Source organism: Onthophagus taurus, chromosome 6, assembly GCF_036711975.1.
Source record: "Onthophagus taurus isolate NC chromosome 6, IU_Otau_3.0, whole genome shotgun sequence".
In the NCBI taxonomy this organism is placed as follows: domain Eukaryota; kingdom Metazoa; phylum Arthropoda; class Insecta; order Coleoptera; family Scarabaeidae; genus Onthophagus; species Onthophagus taurus.
The window spans coordinates 14,818,649-14,835,175 of record NC_091971.1 but is presented as its reverse complement, the minus strand read 5'-3'; the positions used below and the strand labels follow the sequence as shown (position 1 = coordinate 14,835,175).

Here is a 16,527-nt window from a genome sequence, read left to right as displayed (position 1 = left end):
ACGTTATTAAGAGGGTATATTAAGTGCTGAAAATCTTTATGCAATAAGATACATAAAGATAAATAACAAGTAAATGTGCGGAAAGCACAATGTTTTAAAACGTGATGTTTATTGTAAAAATCTCTCACAGTAAATTGTTTTAAGATTACATCAAGTACTTAAAGTGAAACAAAACTAATAGGTTGCGGAGTTGTTTGTTTATATCTTTCGTAACGCTCGTCAATCAATTGCATTTAAGTAACGTATGTAATACATCTGAACTATATACAGTGAACATATAGTAGGTCAACACACGCTAAAGCCAAACAATCGAATCCACTGTTAAAAATTGATTGAATCTGGGAAGAATATAATAATTATTTAAGTGAACGCTAACTTGCCTGAGGATCTTCTTGAGTATCAAGAAAATGAACACAGGAATGATGTCATTAAGGTTGTTTCCATGAAACCGGATATACTTTTAGTATGATACAACTGTTCACAGTATGAGTTCACTACAAAAGCAATGAGACAAGCAGGAATAATATAATGCGCACACTAATAACAGCAAACTTGATTGTTTCGGATTTAACAATAATAATTATTATTTATGATATGTACGCATGAATAAACTATAAATGCGGAAAATGTCATTGAAATCACTTCCCAAGAATTTATATGAGCTATAAAACTCAGGCTTCAATCTCAAATTTAGTGTTGCGTCTAATATAATAGTAATTAACACCATCTCCAGCTTTTTACTTATACTTCACTTAAGCCAGCGCTTCACGTAGCAGTCGACTGCTATGGCAGTAACTACAGAGAGGGGGTGGTTTTAAATTAGCGTCAAAATTTACGTGTAACATGTCTATTGCCATAGCTGTAGACTGATAATTTATCACAGTCTACAACTTCTCTAGTCTTTTATCACTGCTAAATTAATTTTCTACTTTATGTATAGCAGTAGCGTTACACGCCAACTTGACGCTAACAGTTAAACAACGTCCACTGTCACTTATTATCATAGCAGTCGACTGCTACGTGTAACGCTGGCTTTAATCAGCAAGATGTCTATTTTATTGATTACAGTGGTTTTATATTACACTTGAGCCATATGAGCACACACGCTCCTCCTGTCGGCAAACTACGATAACCCACTAAACATACCAGGTGAGATCTTGACGAAATGTCTGCTCCTTTCCAAAGGAAACCAATAGGAAGAACGGATGAAATCTCAGATCGACCACAACAACACATACTTCTCCATTCGTGAAGCACTACGCACTAGTATTGGCACTACCAATACATATATAATAAGATATTGTCTGGCAACACATCAAGTACTAAACCAACCCAACCCAAGATGTAATGCACGATTCTTAGGTTCAATACACACGTGCCATCAGCGAATATGCTAAGTTGGTTTTAAAACTACAGCTTTAATTGTTTTCCATTATAATTTACATATTATAGGCGATGAGATAAATATGAACTCACAATATGTGTGCTTTTCCTATTCAAATTTGATATAATAGCTTCTCCAATAACAAATTATGGTTTACTATTAAAGATTGTGGAAAGTCTGCGTTTTCAGACGCACAGAAGCTAAAAAGTGATCTAAAATATCTATATCACTTAATCATCCAGGCGACTCTATTACCCATCTCCTTCTGAACAGACACTGCGTAAGGCTTGAATCTCACTGTGAAAAGCGAGAAAACCATAAAAAGCTGAATCTAACAATTGCATCAACATGAACCATCTTAGATGTGACTAAGTTATCACAGTTAATTACAATCAAGTGTTAGAAGAGCGTATAGACTTAATACACTTACTAATTGGGCTAATTGTTCAGACCCATAAGAAAATATGAAAGGTGGTGTAACTTTTCTCATTTAAAACTTGTTGCGAAAATTATCACACAACTCTTCTATTCGATTTTTAAAAGAGTACAGAAAGGTAGTAAATCCTTAGGCCAGGATTAACTATTATATCATTACCCACAAAGAAACGATACTCACAAAATACTATTACATCAATTATTCTTAACCACTGACTGCCAAATGTTCTCAAAACCTGCTGCCGTATTTGTTTTTTCGCTATAACCTACCATTGTTTATATAAATGGTTCATCGATGTAGCATACCAATTTCTTTTAAATACCCACAAATGATCATAAGACTTCATAAGATGGCACACTTTTCAAGCTATATTTTCTTTATTATTACATTTTTTGTTACCTAACTATATAGTTTCGGCTAGGGCCATCATCAAAGACAAATGATATTCTAAATGACACCTCAAGCTATTGAACACGTTGAGATGTATGTATATCGTAATATTTAGGTTATTTAAATTTTACAGAGTTTAGAATAAGGTTGTTCATATAGTCTTCGTTAAAGAAGAAGTAGAATACGATTTAAATTTGATAGCCATATTCCTCACCGCAACTAATTCTGAGAAAGTTGAGTGTAGACCACCCAACTTAATTAAATAAAACTTAAGTTAACAGTTAATACTTTAATTGTATACTGTGAAGTTGCATTTAAATTTATTTATGGAATATCACATAAAGAAATTTTATTACTCAGAAAATTCTTTAACTTTAATTTAATAATAAAAATTTCTTAATTTTTAAAAATAAAATGTCGATAAACATTTTTTTTTCAATAAACATAAAGATTTATTGATCCATCCTAAAAGCTGCGTTGGATGCTGCGTTTCTTAGCAACGAATTACATTTCCCTCATAGAGTCCGATCATAAATGTTTTAATACACGCACTATTTTTGGTCTCCCAAGAAAACATCTGTGTATTTAAAAAAAATTTAAACACAACGGTAATTATAGAAATTTATAGATAATCGTTTAATTCATAGATATTATTTTCGAACGATTTTATATTTAGTTTTCCGTTTAAACATTTTTCTTCGGCAATTACGTGCTTACATAGTCTGTGAACTTATCAAATAGGGTCAAAGGTAATGAAATCTTGATAAAGTTCAATTCGTTGGTGAGCGAAATTTCTTCTCAGTGACGGGTTTAAAATTATTGAAAGATGTTCGAATATCTTTTAAATGTTATAAATTGGTTTATAAAGAAGTTGTATCAACCATGTGATCCGTCTAGTTTAGCTGTGATAAGGATTCTTTTTGGTAAGATTTTTTTAAATTAATTTTTTTTTATTAATTGGTTTTATTTTGTAGGATTTTTAATGGCGATTGATATAGTTGAGGAAAGAAGTGGTGGAAATATCGATATTATATGGGGTGAACCAAAAAATTGTCATTTCCCATTATTTCCTTTTATTCGCCCGACGTCACTACAATATATTAGTATACTTTATGGAATTATGTGGTTGGGTATATAAATGTTTAATAACAAGTTTTCGTTTTGGAATATTGGGTGTTTTAGGATCTTTGGGAATAATGTTGGGGTTTAAATACAAGTGGAGCTGTTTAATGTTCATTATTCCATATTGGTACATTTTTTTATTAGATAAATCATATTGGAATAATCACAGTTATTTATACGGATTAATTGGGTTAATTTTAACTGCAAATTCTGCTAATTATTTTTGGTCCATCGACGCGCTTTTAAATCCGGATATAAACAACAAACAAATTCCGTATTGGAATTATTTCTTATTAAAATTCCAAATTTTTCTTCTTTATTTTTACGCCGGGTTAAAGAAAACCGATATGGAGTGGTTTGAAGGATATTCAATGAAAAATTTAGGTTTGCATTGGGTTTTTGACCCACTAAAGTAAATTCGTTAAGAAATTTATACTTATTATGATATTATGATAATATTTTTTTAGGTTTATTCTTTCTCTAAATCAAATCGATTACATTGTGATACATTGCTTCGGATTTTTATTAGATTTAACAGCAAGTTTCTTTTTGGTTGTCTCAAAAACGCGCTCTATTGCGTTGATTTTTGTGGGGACCTTCCATTTAGTAAATAGTCGCATGTTTAATATAGGTAAATCGTTATTATTCTTTATCCCTATTTAATTCAATAAATCAACAAAATTGTTTCGTTTTTAGGCATGTTTCCTTATGTTTGTTTGGCAACGTTGCCAATTTTCTGCCTATCTGATTGGCCCAAAAATCTATTAACAAATAAATTTAATTTTTGGAAAGAGACCAAAAAGAATAAAAATTGTTTATATGGTGGCAACACCATTGGGTTAAAAAAAAAATTTATTACATTTTTAGTTGTGATATATTGCGGACTACAAGGATTTTTACCTTACTCCCATTTTATAACCAAGGTAATATAAAATAAATCATAATAAAAATTTCAGGTCAAAAAAATCTTTTTCTTTCAGGGATTTAACAACTGGACAAATGGTTTATATGGTTACTCATGGGATATGATGGTGCATTCCTGGGATACCATTTTAGTAGTTGTTAAAGTTGTTGATAATCGTACGGGAAAAGAACATTTTTTGGATCCATCCGCTTGGACTACGAATAGTCGATGGAATAAACACGCCGATATGGTTGTACAATACGCAGAATGTTTACAAAAAAATTTATTAACCGAATTACATGGTTCATAATCCTAAATTAATCAAAGATCTTAAAATAATCCCAATTCTTTTAGAGCAATCATTAAAACCAAAATCTTCAAGTCTTATCACAAAATACTTAACCTCGAATGATATCTCAATTTACTTAGACGTTTGGTGCTCGATGAATGGAAGATTTCAGCAAAGAATGTACGATCCAAATTATGACTTATTAAAAGCAAATTGGTCGATATTTGAAACACCAGAATTTTTAATGCCTTTACTTAATGAATACAACGACTATAGAAAGATGATGACTGAAATTCAAAATCATGTTTATTCTTGGTCAAATTACAGTGATGTACTTTTTATAGCTGATTTTCCTGGACTCTACCTCGACAATTACATTGCAGATAATTTAAGAAACGTTTCATTAACCGTTTTGGCCGGAGAAGTCGAATATTGCGACGATGAAGACGGAGAAAATATAATAAAATTGAGTAAAGGTGATAGAGTTAACGTCCAAAGTGGTGTTTTTCATAAAGTAACAACGATAAGTGATATACCTTCGTCTTATATGTATACTTATGTCAATAAAACTCAGGAAAATCTTAAAGAATCCGATCGATCAATAATTGGGAATAAACGACAATTTTCTCCATTTCCCTTTATTGAAGAGAGCGGTGTATTTTTTGAAAATTTATATAAAATGTTTAGTATTATTTATAATTCTATACTTAATATGTTATTTGATGTTCCTATGGTTCGAAGAACTAGAATTCGATAAAATAAAATTTGAAATTTTATTTTAACAATTTTTTTTAATACTTTAACGTGTCAACGATGCTGATGGTTATCAAAGGCGATATTGAGTACTGACTAGAACGATGCTAAAAGGTGCCTCCTTTAACACTCCTTGTTTGCAGCGATATTGATAGGTTAATGGTATGATATTGAGGGATGTTAGATACGGTATTGAAGAATATCTGGGACGATATCGATGGTTGTCAGAGAGCACTATGCTATCTTGGACGATACTGAGGAGTGCTAAAGATGACTCCCAAATACTGGATAGGAGTCTGGATAGATTCAGAATTAAGATTGAGGAAATTTGACATTCTTTAAATGTCAAACTTAGAAAATTGTTATGCGAGTCATTTGTACTATCACATTTTAATTACTGTGATGCACTTTATCATTCGTTTATAGATCAAGTTAGTGTTGGTAGAATTCAGAGAGTGCAGAATAGTTGCTTACATTTAATCTATGGCATTAAACGTCTTCAGTATGTTTCTCATATTTTAAAGGTCGCCAATTGGCTAAATATGAGGAAGAGAAGGTTTTTACATACCGCTTTGTTTTTTCATAGTGTGGTGACTTGACGAATGCCTCCTTACCCGTATTGTCGTATAACTTACCGAAGTCAGGTCGGTCGCAATTCCAAGGCATAGGACTCAACTATTTAAGAAATCATTTTCATGTAATGTTGCACAGTATTTCATTGATCTTAATAGTTGCTTTTGTTTTAAGTCGAGATATGAATTTAAAAAGGCCGTCATAAAATATTTATCACCTTTAAATATTTATAGGTGAGGGTAGGTTCGTTAGGTGTGGCAATGTTCGATGTGTTCAAATTGGTCAATTAGTGGTTCTGGTCAAAAGCTGTTTGAGGTAATTAGCTTAATCTATCTATATTGTTATCTATCTACATTGTTTGAAAGAAGTATTTTTTCCGGGCTGTGTGGAGCAGTGGAACGTGACTATGTTACGAGCCAAACGCAGTCCATTTGGTTGCAACCCCGTTCTATTGTAATATATACATAATATAAGTATATATAAATATAATAGATATATATGTTTATTTTTCTTTTTTATATATTCAGGTTTGATTTTTTTTAATGTTAAATATGTAAAGTATGTGGGTTGTGCCAAAAAATATTATTATTATTATTATTAAGGGGTATTTATGACGATGTTAAGACGTGTTGGGATGTTATTGATTCATTTATGATGTCGAAGTGTGACAAGGAGAACATTGTATTGGACGATATTAAGAATTACCAGGTACGATATTAAAGGATATCCGGGATGATGTTGAGAGGTGGATGGGATGATATGGAGAGATGACAGGCATGATGTTAAGAAACGTTTGGAATGAGACGATATTGAGAAATGCCCGATAAGGGATGTGCAATGTGATATTTATGTATGCTAAAAACTAATCGAATGGGACGTTGTTGAGGAATGCCAGAAATGATATTGAGAGATGTCAAGAATGATACCGATGGTTTGAAAAACTTTTACTACAACAGTTGTAGCTAATTGTACCCTTAACACAATGGTCTGTAACATTTTTACTCCCAGATGCATCAATGTAGAGATTTTTTCAAAAATATGAAAATTAGAAGAGTGTTAAAAAAAATCGGTATCCTGAACATAACACAGAAAGACTTTTACTACAAAAGTTGTAGCAAATTGTACCCTAAACACAATGGTGTGTGACATTTTTGCTCCCAGATGCATCAATATAGAGAATTTTTCAAAAATATGAAAATTAGAAGAGAGTTAAAAAAATCGGTATTCGAAGCATGATACAGAAAAACTTTTACAACAAAAGTTGTAGCAAATTGTACCCTTAACACAATGGTCTGCAACATTTTACCTATGTGTATGAGATGATATTGGGAAACGATAGAAACTATGTTAAGGAATTTTCGACATGATGTTAAAGTGTGCCAGGAACCGTATTGAATAGGACAATATTAAGGAATGCCAGAGATAATGTGGAAGGTTGTTAGAAACAGCAATTTGTGGTAAGGGAGTCAGGGATGATATTAAGGAATGTCTGTAATGTTATTGAAAGATGTATGATACTGGTGGATGACAGACAATGTTGAGAGATTTGAAGTATGCTAGTGACTAGATTGCATGGAAGGATATTGATTAATTCCAAAGATAAAATTGATGGTTTTGAGAAGAAAAAAAAATTTAGTATGTTGTAACCTAAGTCAGATTTTCCTAAATTTTAATAGATATTATGAGATTGTGATAAATTTTAGATGTTTACATATTTTCTTAAATTTTGACAAATTTAGCTAATTACTATAATATTTTGATGAGTTGTTTTTTTATCATTATCACAAAATAGCTAGCATAAGACGACCTTATTATTATAGTAATTACATTCTCTTCAGAGGAAGAACTGCAAAATTCGAATGGGATAGAACTGCTTAACTTACGTTATTAGTTATCAGTATTGAAAGTAGTTTTTAGTTGAACCTTAAAAATCTAATTCAAGCCATGGTTTACTAAAAATTTGTTGACTTTATTAAATAGTTCCTCTGTTATTGTTGGAAAGATAAGGTTCACATAAAATAAAACTTCAACGTTATATGATTGTCGTGAAAATGACAAATTAGGATTTGTTGTCTTATGACGTTTGCTTGTAGAGATATTTGAATGAATGCTAATGTTTGTAATTAGCGTGAATTAGTTGCAATGAAAATGGCCATTGCAAAACTGATGCAATCGACATTATTAGGTATTGAGCTATGTTATGAATAGTTTTCGGTGAAACCTTGAAAACCATATTGAAAAGGGTGTACTTATGGTAAAATTTTACATCACTGTCAACTTTCGTTACTTTCATATTATACTAATAATGTTATGTTCCCAAGAAAATCAATTGAGCATTGTTTATTTTAAAACGATTAACAAAAAATAAATAAATATATAAAACGATAAAAGATTTTCTTTATAGTGATTGCAAAAAAAACAAGTTAGGGAGAATCATAATTCTGTTATGAAGTAAAAAAAAGTTGTAGTACAACAAAATAAAGGTGGTAGGTATTAAAATAGTAGAAAATCAAATTACGGTGAAGTAAGTTGTGATAGAAGAAAATTAAGATGTGGTGAAACAAACCAAGTTATGATGGTTCAAAACCAAGTTGTTGAAGCAAATCAAGGTTATTCGACCTGCCACGGTTTATCTAATGCCGAAGTATATATAATGCACTCCCTCGATGTTTTTACTCTTGAGGTTTATAGATATCCTTAGAAAATTTTCCACAATCATGTTTTTGCAACACGTTATGTTGCATCTTGTACATTTCAGCTCAGGTTTATGTGGTAACTAAATAATTCTTAAGAAGATTTATGTTTTCAGGAATCATAAAAACTTTCATAGTCTATACAAATGACTAAGCCCACGTTTATAGAGTCTACGTCTTGGTAGAGTGGTGTAATATCTCTTCGCTTGGTTTCTAACATTAATGTGTACTATTGTCCAAAATGGAATATGGATTTGTAATTTGGTTACCACAGTATATATGTATGTCATAGACTTATATGGAAAGATTTCAGAGGAGATTTCTCAAATATTGGTCTCTACACTTGGACGGATCTTACCCTGATCGTGCAACGGATTATGCATCACTGCTAGAACGTCACAACTTTTCTGCACTGGACGTGAGAAGAGATTACCGGTGTGTCAATGTTTTGCAGAAGTTAGTACAAGCTGTATTGGATTGTGGTTGGTTGTTGTAGGCAATATTTTAGCCAACATCCCGCTGCAGAGGATGTGTAAACTATCGAACAATAATAGTATAGGAGTGTTTATGTGAGTTATATTTGTTTTAGATATAATGCAAATTTCTACCAAACAAAATATTAACATCTGGCGGCTTAGGAATTTATCGAATCGATTTTGTTAAGCCGATGTCAAATTTTCGATAATTTCAGTTTGTTACGCAGCTTATCATTTCTATTATTATTTTATCCATGCTTTATAAATAAAAAATAATACACCATTATTTAACCAAACTGATACTGTAATACATGTTAATTATCGTTTATGAAATAAATAAACCAAAAACTTTTAAAAATAGAACTCCGTATTATTGGCACGTCGTCAGAATGTATTTAAAAGATTTTATTTATATGTTAATTTAATAAATGCGAAAAGAACCAGTGAAGTGCGCTTCTATTTAATAAACAAATTTGTTAAAACATCACAAATGGTTATAACCTCATATCTAAAAGTCTTACGTGTAAAAAGCCATGAACTATTTATAGACACAAGTTTCTAAGACAATTGTTCTTTTTTTAATCTAAGAATTTGATTCTTTCGCAACAAATTCAAAGTGTGCCATTAGAGAGACGTTGCATCGTAGTAGAAAGTATTGGGGTTGGGTGAAGACGAAGAGACCGCCAAGAGCGGTTATAGCAAAAGAGATGAAGAAGCAAAGATATTCTTCTGTTCCATTCATTCAAGATCGTTATCTCGGCCCTATTGAAGCCACGCCGTCCGTATATGGACGTTTTGGTGCCTTCGAAAGGAGGACTCGATGTCTGTGTTGTGCCGCGGCGATTTTGAAACTGTGTTACCGGCTTTTTAAACCCTAAAATTTCTTAACGAACGATTAAGTGGGCGTGTAATCTCTCACCCGATTCAATTCGTTATGGGAAATGACGTGATCTACATTTCACTTTTAACAAAAAATAAAATGTTTAACACATAAAATTGTTTAATTTCATATTTAATCTAGCTTGAAAAGTTGAACGGGACATGTAATTAAAGGTGTATTGACACGAAACGATTTTCATAACTCGGAAGAGAGAATGCGTTAATGACTCGAACGACTTCTGGGAAAGTTACCGTAATTTCTTGTGCGCTGAAAATGCAAATTGACCCTACGTTTAAGTTATATACGACTTCCGCCGGTTTGTTTAGAACGTTGTAAAAAAGTTAAACTTAAAATAGTCGCAGACAACCAATATGTTTTTTTAATAAAAAATATAAAAGTATTCTCTTTTATTCTTATTGTTAGTTTTATGACGTGGAACAGATAATAACAAGAGAGGTTTCGGTTACGGTTGGAGATTTCAAACGATGTTTAATTTTTCTCATCTTCTTTTTTGTTCTTTGAAAAGACCAACATTCCGACGCACCTCAGCCACTTCCGGTCGAACCGGGACGCGCTCGCGTACCTACATATTATATGAAATTTCTACTTTCATATAACGGTCATTCTGCGACGTTTATGTAGCAGTTTGAGTAACGATTCTGACGGCAATATAATCGTCCGTATCAGGGTCGGATTTGTAACTGTTTGCAATTTATTATTATCATTTTACACGCACTTCTATTGTACCATTAAAAAAAAATGTATGCAAAGAGAAACTTGCATAAATGACTCAATACTCTTAAAATAATAGGATTTATTTAGTGTAATGTAGAAAAATGTAGTAAAAATGTTTACTTAATAAAATTAATCATGGTAATTCCAGAACAATGCAAAGAAGAGGCATTGAAATGATGGAAACCAATATTTCAACATGTTCTTATTAAATCATTTAGATTCATGGGGCATCCTTTGCAGAAGTCTTATAAAATCAACTTATTAACTCAATCAACTTATAAACTCAACTGGAAATATTTCTTCAAGACAGGTTTCTCTGCCAAATAGTTTCTCAAAAACAGAAACTCAATTCCGTTATTTTCAATTGAGTTTCTTTTGAAAATCCCTTCCGTAGACAATTCACGAACCTCATCATATTTCCTCACTAATCATCTCGTTGATGGTTTGTGGACACACACATCCACCAATAGGGACCAATCAGAACCTTGTCCTATGTAAGATCAATTCCAGTCATTGGCATAGACATACACATAGATACGCAATTTTGGACTATGTAGTGTTGACGCTGATTATTTGGCAGAGAAATCTGCGTTGAAGAAATATTTCCAGTTGGGTTAGGGTTAAAGTGCAATAATGTGTCACTTTCAAGCAATGAAGGATTTTTATAGGTTTCTTGACCAACAGTTTTTAAAAGATTCATAACAAAACCCAAGCAAAAATCTCACGCAAATAGTAAATCATGGCGTTAAAAATTATATGTTTACAAAAAGAATTGGTAATCATAGAAGAATAGAGGAAAAACGTCTTATCATTAACAAATTGAAAACTAATGAACTAAAATAACTATTGGTGGAGAAAAAAAAGCTCCAACGAGTGCCTCATGTTGGAAGAACATCGAAGAATCATATTGAAGAAGGTAGGTCGACAATTTAACAAAATCGCCTGAGAATATAAAGTAGTGGTGGAAAAATCACTTTCAGTTCTTGAGAAATAAATTTTTGAAATGATCGACAATTTTTTCGAATTTTGCAATTTTTTCGGATTAAGTTTTAAAAATTCATATAAAATCCATTTCTTGGAATATGAGTATGAAAATTTCCCAAAGTGTTAATAAGAGAGCCCTCTTTCCAATGAACCAACCCGTTTTGAAAAATAACTTTTAGTTTTTGAGAAAATAATATTTGAAGTTTTGATAAAATTTTCGATGTTGCAATTTTCATCGATAATTTTCAAAATTCGCTATAAAATTCATTTCTTGACGGATCCTTGTGGAAGTATAACCAATTATTAATTAAAGTATCCCCTTTTTAATGCAACAAGCCGTTTTGAAAAATCTGTTTTAGTTTTTGAGACATAAATTTTTGAAATGATCGACAATTCTTTCGAATTTTGCAATTTTCGCCGATTAAGTTTTAAGAATTCGTATAAAATCCATTTCTTGGAATATGAGTATGAAAGTTTCTCAAAGTGTTAATAAGAGTGTCCTCTTTCCAATGAACCAACACGTTTTGAAAAATAACTTTTAGTTTTTGAGAAAACAATATTTGAAGTTTTAATAAAATTTTCGATGTTGCAATTTGCATCGATAATTTTCAAAATTCGCTATAAAATTAATTTCTTGAAGGATCCTTGTGGAAATATCACCAATTATTAATTAAAGTGTCCTCTTTTTAATGCAAAAAACCGTTTTGAAAAATCGCTTTTAGTTTTTGAGAAATAAATTTTTGAAATGATCGACAATTTCTTCGAATTCTGCAATTTTTGCGGATTAAGTTTTAAAAATTCGTATAAAATCTATTTCTTGGAATATGAGTATGAAAATTTCCCAAAGTGTTAATAAGAGTGTTCTCTTTCTAATGAACCAACCCGTTTAGAAAAATAACTTTTAGTTTTTGAGAAAACAATAATGGAAGTTTTCATAAAATTTTCGATGTTGCAATTTTCATCGATAATTTTCAAAATTCGCTATAAAATTCATTTCTGGACGGATCCTTGTGGAAATATCACCAATTATTAATTAAAGTATCCTCTTTTTAATGCAAAAAACCGTTTTGAAAAATCACCTTCAGTTTTTGAGAAATAAATTTTTGAAATGATCGACAATTTTTTCGCATTTTGCAATTTTCGCCGATTAAGTTTTAAAAATTCGTATAAAATCCATTTCTTGGAATACGAGTATGAAAATTTTTCAAAGTGTTAATAAAAGTGCGCTCTTTCCAATGAACCAACCCGTTTTGGAAAGTAACTTTTAGTTTTTGAAAAAATAATATTTGAAGTTTTGATAAAATCTTCGATGTTGCAATTTTCATTAACAAGTTTCAAAATTCGCTATAAAATTCATTTCTAGAAGGATCCTTGTGGAAGTATAACCAATTATTAATTAAAGTATCCCCTTTTTAACGCAACAAGCCGTTTTGAAAAATCTGTTTTAGTTTTTGAGAAATAAATTTTTGAAATGATCGACAATTCTTTCGAATTTTACAATTTTCGCCAATTAAGTTTTAAAAATTCGTATAAAATCTATTTCTTGGAATATGAGTATGAAAGTTTCTCAAAGTGTTAATAAGAGTGTCCTCTTTCCAATGAACCAACACGTTTTGAAAAATAACATTTAGTTTTTGAGAAAACAATATTTGAAGTTTTAATAAAATTTTCGATGTTGCAATTTGCATCGATAATTTTCAAAATTCGCTATAAAATTAATTTCTTGAAGGATCCTTGTGGAAATATCACCAATTATTAATTAAAGTGTGCTCTTTTTAATGTAAAAACCCGTTTTGAAAAATCGCTTTTAGTTTTTGAGAAATAAATTTTTGAAATAATCGACAATTTTTTCGAATTCTGCAATTTTTGCGGATTAAGTTTTAAAAATTCGTATAAAATCCATTTCTTGGAATATGAGTATGAAAATTTCCCAAAGTGTTAATAAGAGTGTCCTCTTTCCAATGAACCAACCCGTTTAGAAAAATAACTTTTAGTTTTTGAGAAAACAATAATTGAAGTTTTCATAAAATTTTCGATGTTGCAATTTTCATCGATAATTTTCAAAATTCGCTATAAAATTCATTTATGGACGGATCCTTGTGGAAATATCACCAATTATTAATTAAAGTATCATCTTTTTAGATTGTTGCTTCGTTAGTTAAATCAGCATCAAAAAAGTTTATTTTGTATCTTGGATCCTAATAAGTTTACAATGTCTTATCAGCTTTCTTATAAATTTCATTTTTATTCAAATATCAATAATGTGATAATAATGTAATAAATATCAAGCAATAATGTGGCAATCACTTCAAAAATGTACCAGAAATTATAATATCCGGCTTTTCGCAAAATCACTATCCGTTCCATCACTAATATAAAGTAACTATTTTAAGCAGGAAACTCTTAAAACTGACTGTAAGTAAAAATCCAAACTAAAATTTTTCAAATGAATAAAAATATATATTAAAAATAAATAAACTGGAAGGTTCTATCGTGCAAAAGCAGAATATATTGAGTTGATTCAAACTTATTGTTTAAGCGAATTAACTTTTAATGAAATTCAGTGGTTTTCCTTGTATTGATTTGCATTTACCATCTAAATTGTTGTTCGCAGATTGTAAGTTGACAAACTCTAATGGTCAACTGTTTGTTTCAACCTTTTAATTTATATTTATTCTTTTAAAATACAATTAGAACCCAACCCGATCATCAAAACTTTTCCCAACCGTAATTATGTTATTATCGATTGATTTATGAACCGTATCCATAACGTGAAAACTTGAAAATAAATCCTTTACCGACGTCTTCCGACCGTAAATAAATCGCGATTTTATCAGTGATCGCTTCGCCGAGTGATTACATGATGTAAAGTTTTCAAGTACACCAAACAACTTTGCTTAGAAACCAGTAGATACATTTTTTTCAGGAATTTATTAAATTAAGATAATTTAATTAATTTTATTTTATATCTTAAGATAAAGTTGAGAGAAAGTGGTGAAAGGTGACGTAGAGAAAGCAAAATGACAGTGGTCACTTATGATGCAAGTTCACCGCGGTTCAATGCCTTGCAATTAAGACTGCTCAATGGTCTGAATCTTCTCAACTTTCCTTTTTTTTAAGGCACAACATTGATTAAAAGCGTATCAAAAACTTTGTATCAAAAAAATAATTTGTTGGATTTAAACATTTTATTTTATTTCATGACGCGCTTGGAAGAGACACGAAGTGATCGAAAAGACAATTTTTTTCTCAACAATCTCACTTCAACAACACTCAATTACCGTGTTATTCGCGGTTGAATACGCCGATTAAATTGCAAGTTGACTTCAAGGATTATTTCTGCTTTCAAGGATATTTTCACTTATGATTCAGTCATTATTAACAATTTTAACAACAATAAGGGATGAGAATGCGATTATTACAAGATTATCCTTCTGCGTAACAAATTAAAAGGAGATTTAATTTATTTAATTTTTAAAACTGTGGAAATATTTATTATGACTAATATATGAGTTATATATTAAAAATAGTAACATAAGAAACAACTTTATTGCTTTGGAAAAAAATCCTATGATTATGTATTTTATGAGACAACATAACATGTAAATCCACTTTACATTATTTTTAGGTATATTTTAAATTTTTTTAAATTTACTTTTTTGCTTAATAAAATGAAAACCAAGAAACAATTCTATTTGTAATCATAAAAAATAATTACTGACTTGTGTTAACGATAGCTATTGACCGTGAAATTTATTAAACCCACTTCAATGAATATAAATTACCTTGTGGTTCTTTTTAATATGCAATAATCGTGTTCTTATGTATTTATTTTACTACTTAGAACTGACCAAATATAATCAGCGATCACATAACCATAAAAAATAAATGAAAATAACAACAGTATATAATTAGATGCAAAGAAAACAAATATTTATTTTAAAACTCCTAGAACAAAGGTGCGCAGGAATACTAATTTTTTCATCAAAGACGTCTTTCACTCCGTACTTAAGTTTATCCAGACACGTTGAACAGAAAATCCAATTAACTGTCCAAATTGGTCTTAATGGATTGTTCACGAGTAACACGCGTCAAGGTTACTGTTGTCTTCGCAGCATAACTCGGTACACTGGAATATTGTTTGGTTCTCTATCTGGATTTTTTACGGTCCGCTAATCAAAGAATTCGTACAGTGACAAACATGTTGACGTGGTCAGCATATTAAACACATTTTATTTATTTTTGGAATGTTTCACACCCATTTGTTTTTTAAGGATATCCTCAAAACATTTTAAAATTACAATGTATCATTAAAAGAAATGTTTAATTATAAACTTATGTTCACACATATAAAGTATCATTTTTCTTAATAAAGTATAACAATCGTTTTGATTTAAAAACTTTATAACTATAAACTTCATATTTTATGACAAAATAACCTGTAACTGAGAAATCCTTTTTTCTAAAAAATAGCAATATTGAAGAGTAAATACTGATGTCGCCATGTATAGACGTTATTTCACACAATAAAGGGGAGTTGAACAAGAATGCAAAGAAACTCTGGAATTACGACGACTACGTGATAGAAGATTTAGATGCCAACATCAATGTTGCATACTCGTCCATACTTCTGAAGAAAATGAAATGATGCTCACTTGAAGTGAGTATTGTGAAAGGGAAAAGAGACCCATCTATATAGTATCAACATGTCACCATCGAACAATGAAAATAGAAGCGTTCCTAAGACTCTGTACATGGCTTCTGTACTGCTACATTAAAAATTTTTGTACTAATCATCTAGTACTTTTTTTTATATACAGAGTGTCACACAAAAAACGCCCCAAGCTGTAACTCTGTTATTTACATTGCGATTTTCATGACCCAGGTATCAAATGAAATGGTTTTATA

The 16,527-nt window shown here is 30.7% G+C and overlaps 1 protein-coding gene across 3 annotated transcripts; it reads left to right on the top strand.

The window, feature by feature from the left end:
- Positions 1-2,650: 2,650 nt before the first annotated feature.
- Positions 2,651-5,301, top strand: LOC111419541 (gamma-glutamyl carboxylase). Of its 3 annotated transcripts, none has more exons than XM_023052368.2 (8): positions 2,651-2,818; positions 2,952-3,133; positions 3,185-3,340; positions 3,393-3,744; positions 3,800-3,963; positions 4,029-4,255; positions 4,313-4,538; positions 4,591-5,301. In XM_023052368.2, exons 2-8 carry the CDS (start codon positions 3,037-3,039, stop codon positions 5,280-5,282), a joined length of 1,914 nt encoding a protein of 637 aa, XP_022908136.2. In that variant the 5' UTR covers positions 2,651-2,818; positions 2,952-3,036; the 3' UTR covers positions 5,283-5,301. The 3 variants fall into 3 exon arrangements, with proteins under 3 accessions (XP_022908136.2, XP_022908134.2, XP_022908137.2); XM_023052366.2 differs by having other exon boundaries at positions 2,887-3,133; XM_023052369.2 differs by lacking the exons at positions 2,651-2,818; positions 2,952-3,133 and having other exon boundaries at positions 3,228-3,335.
- The last annotated feature ends 11,226 nt before the right edge of the window (positions 5,302-16,527 follow it).